Genomic DNA, 9,898 nt, shown 5'->3' on the forward strand with positions numbered 1-9,898 from the left:
ACCAGGCTGCTCTAAACTCCCTTGATAAGAATGTCCAGGCGAGGCCTTTGTACTAGAGAGCTGTTTGCTGACTATTGTGTAACTGTTTGGGCTTCCCTGATAGCTCAGATGGTAAAGAATCTGCCTCCGATGTGGGAGACCTGGGATTGATCCCTGTGTTGGGAAGATCCGCTGGGGCAGGAAATGGCAACCCACTCCAGTATTCTTGCCTGGAGAATTCCATGGAGAGAGGAGCCTGGCTTATACTTCAGATACTACCAGGAGTTGGAGATATTTTCAGTAACAGGAGAAAGATCTTAGCAGGAGCCTGAGCTGCATGCTGTTGAGAGGTGTGGCTTTGTTTTCAGATGTGCTGTCCCATATATGACACACTGTGGCCGCAAGTGTTGGAAAGAGGGGTGCAGCATGGGGCTCCTATTCAGAAAGGGCCAGTGAGGGCAGTCCCTCTGATCCCTGGGAACAAAGGAAAGAGTGGCTGGTTTCCTGTCTGGAGGAGGGGTGTTCACCACCCTCTCCCATGAGCCTGTGTTTCATTCAGGCCTCATTCCAATTTCTGAAGTACAGATGTTGTTTAAAATTTTTCTTTGCAGTACATTGTCAGTGTAATCAACTAAGTATACAGAAGCATTGGTCTAAAAATTTACAAGCCAAAAGTGTAAGTTCTGGGGTCAGATGGCCTTTTTCATGAGTGAGTTGCAGCGCCAGCGCTCCTAATCTCAGAGGGAGAGCAGTGAGCGCTCCTGAAGGGATATCTTAGTTCCCTGCTCAGGGATGGAACCTGAGTACCCTGGATGAAACCCCAGGAATCCTAGCCAACACACCCCCAGCGACTAAAAGCTAGAAGCAAAGTGACTCCGGCTCTTTCCCCCATTTGAAAGCAAGAATGTTTCAAGGAGGCAAAAACGGTAAATTAGATAAAAAGTTTATGATTAGAGACACGGCACAATGCATGGCCGAGCACACAGAGAAGCAGGTTGTTTATTTAAGAAAGAAGCAAGGCAGAAATACGCCCCCAGAGAGAAAGGGTCTGGGCATCCTCTCTAATGAGAAGTGCAGTAAGTCAGAGCTAAGCGGAGACACACACCCGTGGTGGAGTGTGGACGTCCTGAACGAGGGGAACGCAGTAAAGAAGTGACATAAATGACTTATATAGGACAGTCCTTCAGGGTCTTTGCTTACCTTTGACCAATTATCCGTTAATTTCTTCACACCTGACTGGTCCATGGACCCTCCCCCAGGTGTGTGTGAAACAGTTTTCTAAGATGCATCCCTTCTCAGGGGCCTATGGGCGCATGTGCACACTTATTATGGGGTGGAGCCCCTCCCTTTTCGACCCCCAAGAAGCCTTCCTGAGCATGTGTAGACAGGGAAGTCTTTGCTGAACTCAGGAGTGGGCACCTTATCTCTTTGCTTTAGCAGAGCTCGGCTTTTGCCACTAGCTTTGTCCTTGGATGTCTAGGTGAGAAGAAAGCTTGAATTTTGCTCGAATTGACAAACACCAGGTGTTCAGCCCAGAGGCACGCTATCTCCTGCTTTACTACCTATGCAGATTCCCTGCATCTCTGTGTCTTGGTTTCCATTTCTGTAAAATGAGAAGCGTTTGACTCGATTGTCTCTGAGGCAGAGTAGAGATGAACATCCCTTGAATTTCAAGGCAGGAAGAGGTTGGGGGATGAATCTGAACCTGGCTGGACACCCTCTCTGCCTGAAACGTCAGAAGGGATTAGGATTGTGCATGGTACACTCTCTTATAAGCCATCCACAGTCACATTGTCATGGGAAGTCAAGGTCAACGGTGAGGCGAGACTACTGGGTGTAAGGCCACTCAATCTGGCCAGAGAAGCTGGTGCTTCCCTCCACTGTGACCTCCAAACCCCAGGGCTGCAGCTTGCCTTGGTGAGAGGAGTCTGGCGTTTGGAGAGAGGTCCAAACAAGGCTCTACATGGGGGAGGCATCAATAGAAGGAACTTGAAACCATGGGAGAGAATGAGCCCAAGACTAGAGTGAGTGCAAGCAGAGAAGGGAGCCAGAGCTGAGAATCCTGCTCCCCCTCTGTGGAGTGTCCAGGAGAGGAGGAGAGACGAGTGAAAGAGACTGAAGGATAAAAAGATTGAAGGCAGGAGACGAAAGGGAAGGAGGAGGCAGTGATCAGTGGGGTCATACGTGGCCGATGGTTGGTAGAGATGGAGGGCTAGACATCCATCTTGGTGAGGCAGAGGCACTGAATTTTTCAACAGGGGAGACTTGGAGAACTCCTTTTAGCCCTTGCCCCTAGAAAAGCAGGCTGCCCCCTCTTTTTCTGTGACAAGTCTTCAAAGTGTGAAGACAGTTTAGAACTTTATTCTGAGCAAGGAGTTCCACAAGTGGCCTGCCTTCTGGTCTCATCCTTGGCTCAGTGAGGAAGCCGTGAGCAGCAGAGGGTCACCTTTTTATTGAGATGTTGGCAGCACACAACCCTGGCATGGCCCCCTTCCTCCTTGGGGGCTCAGAACTCGCAGATCACGAGGAGTTGCTCACTGCAGGTTACGTCATTCCACTTGCCGTCAGGATAGATCTCCACACAGTTCTCTGGCTGTCCATCATTGTTGTTGTTGGGCTCCCCTCTGGCCCAGTTGGAATAGACCAGTGACTCCCCCGTGGGGTAGGTGAACCTGCCCTCCGTGGAGATGTCATTCATGCTCAGGTAAGCATCCTTGTTCTTGGCTCTGGCCAGCTGTCTCACAGCCTCGTTCTCGGCTGCAGAGCGTGGGGAGGCCAGCTGTCCCTTAGCCTCTCTGCAGAGCTGCCGGGCATCCCAATATGATTTAATAACACCTGCCGTCTTGAAGATCTTCTCTCCATCAGCCCGGCCATCAGGGAAGAGCACCACTAGGGGAAGAGGACAGTCAGGTTGGGGATGTGGCAGCACCTAGACCTTGTGCTCCAACTGGAGTCCCCAGCCTCCCATCCGGGTACCAGGGCACCAGATAGGAAGAAAGTGAGGCACTTGGTTCGGAGCAGCCCTGGATCCATGATGTGCCCTGTGAGTGGTGCCGTGGTCTCCAGGTACACGTGAGGACCCTGGAACTCAGGTGCTTATGTAAGAGGCCCAAAGTCACCCAACTGTCAGATGTAGACGGGAATCAGACCTTGTTGGATGTGACACTAAGGCTCCAATGTGCACTTTCTGTTCCTGCTCGTGATGTTCACCAGAATCCAGGATTTTAATTACTGTGTAAACAGGAATGGCTTTGGCAGGGAAATGACATCATGCAGCCCAGGGCAGTTCCTGAGAGTGTGGAAAACACCAAGCAGGCAGCTCACTCTTACCCTTGCATGATAACTGGGCATGTGGAGTTGTCTGAGCGGTTCTGTGCTGTGTGAAGGCGTGAGGAGTAAAGGGAGGACAGGCGTGCATCTGAGAGCAGCCAAGTGCTGCTCTCTGCACCGAGGGCAGTCCAGTGTTGGCTTCCATATGCTTGCAGGTGACGCTATGGCCAGTCAACCTCCCTGGACCACTGGGCAGGGGATCTGAGAGCTGTATGTGGGAGTTGGGGGCAGGGTGGGATCAGCTTTGGAGAGAGCCCTGTCTGGGCCTCAGAAGGCCATGTGTTCAGCCCCACCCTGGCCATGACAGCCCAGGTGGTAAGGGAAAGTCATTTCCCTGTTCAGAGTCTAATTTCTTATTTCTAAGGTAGAGGTACACTATATAACAACATCTCCTATGTGGTGCGTTAAGTATCTCTTTTTGCGCCATCCCATCCATACCACTCTGACTTCCAGGAACATTCATGGACATCTTCAGGGCTCCTAAGAGGGCTCACTGGACTGGTTCAGAAACCAGGCAGCATCCTGATCCACTGCCTTTTTCTGAGTAGCTTCAACAAGCATTCGGAGACCAGCTTTTCCACATAGTCAGGATGGCACCCAGACAGCCCTGGACAAGGTCAGTGCAAGCTCGTGTGCCGTGATTGGTTTACGTCCCATGCATCTGGGTGATAGGTGTGCATATGTGTACCTGTGTGTTCATGTATGTAGATGGTGTGGACTGAGTGATGGTGTTTAGGTACACATGTGTGGCCAGCGCATATGCCCAAGTTCTCCTTTGTTTGTATCAGTCTCCATATGAGGGAGTAAATAGGTGTGCAGATATGCTTGTGCAAGGAGGAAGACATGAACTGCTGGAAATGCTCATCCCACTACTTCAATACTTAGTTGGCTTGAGTCCATAGGAGCCAAACCTACTTCTTACCAGATCAGGCCTTTTTACACTCTGCACCTTCAGAAAACTCTTTTTTCAATCATTGAGGTTTGATGAATCATGTGGATTCAAAGCTGACTTCGGGGAAAGCAGAGAAGGAGAAGGTGCAGTTGGTGGAGAGTCCCAAAGGCACAGGGCACTCGGGTGCGTGCTCCAGGAGGCCTCAGCCTGTTTAGGATCCAGGCTTAGGGAAGAATCTCTGTTTTAAATACCTAAGCAGATGCAGGGAGAGTGCAGCACTGGCCAGAGACGGGAAGCAGCCTGCCCCTGCCAGACTCAGAACGTCTTTAGGGTGAGATGCTTGCTGGCCACACGCCAAGGTCAGGTCCCCAGCAGCTTTGAACCCCACAGGCAGCATCCCACCCCTGCCTTCAGGACCAGTCCTGGATTCTCTGCTGCCCTGGGCTGTGTGGCTGCTTCTCTGTGCACTTGTACACCTGGCCCCACAGAGGGAAGAAACGCATCCTGGGCTGGGTGACCCCTTGTCTGTCATAGGAACCCACCCAGGGTAGGCTGTGGTGAAGGTCTGCTGAACCGGTGACATGGACCGCGTCTTCCTCCTTGTCCCGTGTGTCTACTTGAGCTCCTGGAGCATGGGGGCCATGGTTCTGTCCCAGCCTGTCCTTAGCCCCACTTCCTGCCCCAAGTCTAGCTCCAGTCCCAATCGTGGTCCCAGCAAGTCCAATTTGGACCCAAGCCCAGCGAACTCCAAGCCAAGCCCAGACCCAGTCTGAGGTCCACCTTCAGTGCCAGCTCAGGGTCAGGTCAGGGAGCTCACCTTTCCTATACTGAGAGACAGTATTCCAGAGGCGTCGTACTTCTCCTTCTAAGTTTCTCATCCGCTGCCTCAGAGTATCGACTTCTGCAGGAGAGAGAGGCCAAGTGAAGACAGATCCACCACTGCCTGGGGTCACTCAGAGCCCAGGGCTCAGGGAAGGGTGACGCATCTCGGGGGTGGGATCAGGACATGGGATGCATGAGAGGAGGTGCTAAACCGAAGAGGGCCTCCTGCCCCCTCCGCACCCACTAGAGCCCCCAGAGCGTTCTTACCTGCAAATGCACTCTCCCCCTTTGCTCCTTTTTCTCCAGGATTGCCTCGGTCCCCTTTTAGTCCTTGGGGACCCATGGCACCTGAAGGTCCCCGTGGACCGATGGCTCCAACAGGCCCTAGGATCAGAAAAGGATTGTTGTGTGAGTTCTGGGAACACTTTCCAGCACTTTTCACCTCCCCCAGTACATGGACTGTCATGTATGACAGTATGTATATGTCCTCCCCCTGCACAAATGTCCCTCTGTGCCAGAAAACTCTCCTCGTATCCTCTCTGTACACCGACTGTCCCATAACCCGACAACCAGCTTTCCCTGGATACAGACAGTCCCTGCTGCTCACACCACCCTCTCCCTGGAGACAGACAGTTCCCAGAGCCCAACACTGGCTCTCATCCTGGAATGCCAGCTCTGAGCTGGTGGCTGGTGGTGGTGGGAAAGGGTAATATGAGCGCAGCCCCACGTCCATTGCCCCCTTGCCACCCCAGCACGTCCAGGGGCTCCAGGCTCACTGGGGACACCTCTCTCTCCTTTGAGACTTGTGGGGCCTGCAGAGCCCTGCATGCCTGGGTAACCCACTTCTCCCACTGAAGGAACACATTGGAGAAACACGGCTGAGAGTGTGCTCAGCAGGTACCATTTCCTCAGCAGTGCAGCTTGTCACGCGCATCTCCAGGTGAGAGAGCAACCTGGAAGACTGCTCCTGACTGCCTGGCCTCCTCTGGGGACGGCATCGGGGAAATTCAGTCAATGTGGGAACGTGAGGGGAGAGGTCCAGGCAAGGCCTACCAGCCATTGAGGTTCCAGGCTTTTCCAGACACTGTGCACATAGCTTGGTCCCTACCAGGACTGCCACTGTCACACCTCCCTTCTCCCTCCCACACCCGCCATATACCACCCACCTAACTTTGGGCCCAGTCTCTCCTTTGGGGCCTGGTGTGCCTGGAGGTCCCATGTTCCCCCGCCTCCGTGAGGCAGCTGGACCAGGAGTACCTAGAGGCCTTGGGGAAAAGGACCAGCCCAGTCAGTGCCACTGAATCTCCTTGGAAGTGGGAGTGCATAAAAGATGGGGCTAAAAGATCTTTAGCCTCCTCCTTAAAGATGTTGCCCCTCGAGGAGCTTCAGTCTTCCCTGAAATAACCCCGTGCAAATTGACGGCAGGAGAAGGGGATGACAGAGAACGGGATGGTTTGATGGCATCACCATCTCAAGGGACATGAGTCTGAGCAAACTCCAGGAAGTAATATAGAACAGGGAATCCTGGCATGCTGCAGTCCATGGGGTTACAAAGAGTCAGACAGGGACTGAGTGACTGAAATACAACAACTGTACTAAAATGTCTCACCTCCTGGCCGTTTACCTTCATTTATTCCATAAGGATGCACTGAGCTTTTACTAGACACAAGGTGCTGTCCTAAATGCTGGGATTCTTAGTGAAAAAAAAAACAGAGCAAAATCCCTTCCTCATGAAGCTTAAACTCAACTGTGTAGAAATACATAACCAAAAGGAAAATGTTTAACATATGATAATCAGATCAGAATAAATTCCACAGAGGTAAATTAAAGCACAGAGTATTGGCAGGGGTATCTTCGAAATAGGATGGCCAGAGAAGACTCTTGAGTAAAGCTGTGAAGGGGGTGATGAGTGAGCCATGGGGATGTGTATGGACAGAGTAAGACAGGGCCCTGGGGAGGCAGGGGAATGTGTGCGCTCAGGGACCAACAAGGAGCCAGTGTGGTCAGTGCCCAGGAAGTGTGGGAGGAGGGGAAGGAAATGAGCTCAGAGAGATCAACAGAGCTGGGTGGGGGGGATGCTGTGGGGTGTGAAGCTTTACTCCCAGGGGAGAATTGCCCCCTTGGAGGGACTCTCACCGAGGAAAGAAGGAATTGTCCCTGGAAATACAGCCCCCCAAGCAGGGTCCAGGTGTTACTGGCCCTCCACCACACGTCTGGGGCATCACCAAGTGACCCAGCCCCACCCTCTACCTCTGCTCAAAGGTCTCTCCTCTCAGGCCCATCTTGTCCTTTACATCAGGTTCTTGGGAACATGTGTGTCAGAATCTGTAGGGGAGGTTGTCCCCAGTACAGACTCTGGCCCCACCCAGCCCTACTGGTCAGGATCTGAGGATGCTCGGATCTTCAGGAAATACTCAGACCCCTAACAGTAGAAGGACAGCAGTACCTGGATCTGGGGAGCCAGTGTGGAGCCTGGTCCTTGGCCCGACTGTGCACTGTTCTCTCTCCAAGCACTGACCCAAGGCCAGGCTTGGAATGCACAAGAAAGGGATGTCTGGGGTACACCCATGCAGCTGAGGGCCACTATAGGAAAAGTCCCCACCCCTTCCCTGCCCCGGGATTGAATTCAGGGCCTCTCTGGGAGCTAGCGAATGCTAGTACCTTGAATACCACCCCACTATTGAGTTCACTTCTAGGCAGCCTTATTAAGGCCCAGTTCATTCATGCTGGAAGCTACTTTCTGTCTATAAAGGACAGACAGATACTTACAAAGACTGGGGTTTGTAGGAACCAGCAACAAGGATCCTACAAATGTTGCTCATTTCTTTCTTCCCCAACCAAAATACAAACTAGAGAAAGTTAAAAGATCTCAGTTGGTCCCTCCACAGCCCTGGTTCAGTGCCATGGTGGTGCCCTTGTCCTTGTTGCTGGTTCACTGAATTCTCACTTCTTGCCAGTAACACCCAGATCTTCTCCTGTGGAGCAGTGTTTCTCAGTGAAGTTGCTTGGTCATGTCCGACTCTTTGCGACCCCGTGGACTGTAGCCTACCAGGTTCCTCTGTCCGTGGAATTTTCCAGGCAAGAGTACTGGGCTTGACAGTACTTTCTCCAGGGGATCTTCCTGACCCAGGGATCGAACCTGGGTCTCCTGCACTGGAGGCAGACGTTTACCATCTGAGCCACCAGGGAAGTGTGTTTCTCAGACACTTCCCTTAATAAGTAGTATCTTGAGAAATCTCAGGAGAATCCACCTGATTGCTGATTACAGCAAGAGGATGCAACAATATCCTGAAGCTTCACCAAAAAAAAGGGTGGGGGGGATGTCTTGGCTCAACTATTTGTCACTGTGTGGTCATATTATTCCCATCCACAGATGAGCAAATTGAGACTCAGAAACACTGAGTGACTTGTCCCTAGGGGACTCTGTTGTTGAAACAGAGCTAGTAGACAAGCACAGATGTGTCTGAAAATGAATCTCATGTCCTTTTCGCCTTCCAGCTTGGGTTTCACTTAGTATCTTTGTGTCACAATTGTCTTCCCTATCAAATGAGATTCATGCATCACTTGTTAGATTTTGGGTGGGATTAAATAAACTACTCAAGGGAACTCCTAAGCACAGGGCTGGACAAAGAAGTATAAGCTTCCTTTCTTTCCTTCCGTAATATATTTAGGGAAAATCCTTTTATTCAGGCTTGAGTATGGGGCTACAGTGTCTCATCCTTTCCCACTCATCAAGGAATAGAACTTAATTCAATATTAAAACGGAGAAGGCAATGGCAACCCACTCCAGGATTCTCGCCTGGAATATCCCACGGACAGAGGAGCCTGGTAGGCTGTAGTCCATGGGGTTGCTAAGAGTTGGACATGACTGAGCAACTTCACTTTCACTTTTCACTTTCACGCATTGGAGAAGGAAATGGCAACCCACTCCAGTGTTCTTGCCTGGAGAAGCCCAGGGACGTCGGAGCCTGGTGGGCTGCCGTCTATGGGGTCACACAGACCGCATAGACGCACAGGACTGAAGCAATTTAGCAGCAGCAGCAGCAGCAATATTAAAAATCTTTAACAACCTGGAGAGGAACCATTTAATCCAAATGGACAGTAGTTAAGTTCTAGAGCAGATAACTCCAAATAGTAGTCATTTACTCACTCTTTGCACATTCTTGGGTTGGTTGGAGTCAGAAGACTCTAGGGGAGGAATCAAGACAGCTGGTGATGAAGCTGGAGGCTCAGGGCAGCCAGTCTTAGCTAACCAGTAAAGCTGTGTTTTAGGTGGGCTCAAAATCTGGGTGAAACCCACCCATTTAGGAAGAAGACCATCTATAAGGCTTCCCCAGCAGAAGACTCAAGTTTCTGGCTTGGTTACAATCCCAGTGCCCACCCCTTCCCACCAGGACAGGCCCATGGTCCCAGCTCTACCTGAATCCCCCTTCTCCCCTCGGGGGCCTTCTCTCCCATCTTGTCCATCACGGCCACGAAGGCTATCCGGTGGTGGGGCACACACAACCAGGGTGCAGGGATCGGTGTGTGTTTTCTCAGAATAGATACCCATTTCTTCGCCCAGGGAACCCTGGGACTGTGTGAGCAGGAGCAACATGGAGAAAGGGAGGACAAGCATGTCCTAGGCAGAGGAACAGAAAGAGGGGGCTCTTGGTCCAAGGATGAGGATTAGGGCTGGCCCAGCTCCTTGAGATCAGGAGAAGCCCTTCCCTCATCTCCTTTCCCATCCCCTGGCGACGAGAGCAGCCGGGCTCAAAAACAGTTTAGGGAAAGGTGGGATAAAGTCTGGCCAGGGAGGACATGAGCAGACCAGCTGGGCCTCTGACCTGGTGTGCCAGCAGTGTGAATCTACTCTCAGATGCTCTGTGTCATCCC

General features: G+C 51.8%; 1 protein-coding gene across 1 annotated transcript; it reads right to left on the reverse strand.

Moving 5' to 3' along the window:
- Nucleotides 1–905: 905 nt before the first annotated feature.
- Nucleotides 906–9,641, reverse strand: LOC145535229 (collectin-43-like). The gene is made up of 7 exons (XM_081563551.1): nucleotides 9,443–9,641; nucleotides 8,150–8,171; nucleotides 6,170–6,288; nucleotides 5,800–5,865; nucleotides 5,291–5,407; nucleotides 5,019–5,102; nucleotides 906–2,868 (listed from the first exon to the last, which is right to left on the reverse strand). The coding sequence occupies exons 1-7, from the start codon at nucleotides 9,639–9,641 to the stop codon at nucleotides 2,486–2,488; spliced, it is 990 nt and encodes a 329-aa protein (XP_081419677.1). The 3' UTR covers nucleotides 906–2,485.
- Between the last annotated feature and the right edge of the window lie 257 nt (nucleotides 9,642–9,898).

The sequence above is a fragment of the Giraffa tippelskirchi genome, chromosome 2, assembly GCF_054371585.1.
Source record: "Giraffa tippelskirchi isolate mGirTip1 chromosome 2, T2T-mGirTip1v1.2.pri, whole genome shotgun sequence".
Lineage (NCBI taxonomy): Eukaryota > Metazoa > Chordata > Mammalia > Artiodactyla > Giraffidae > Giraffa > Giraffa tippelskirchi.

Excerpts from the sequence above, each read along its gene's own strand:
- LOC145535229 (XM_081563551.1), bottom strand. The coding sequence starts at position 9,641 with ATGCTTGTCCTCCCTTTCTCCATGTTGCTCCTGCTCACACAGTCCCAG. Across the intron at positions 5,408-5,799 it reads AGGAGAGAGAGGTGTCCCCA|GGCCTGTTGGAGCCATCGGT; the intron begins GTGAGCCTGGAG and ends TTCTGATCCTAG. Across the intron at positions 5,103-5,290 it reads GGGGGAGAGTGCATTTGCAG|AAGTCGATACTCTGAGGCAG; the intron begins GTAAGAACGCTC and ends TCTCTCCTGCAG.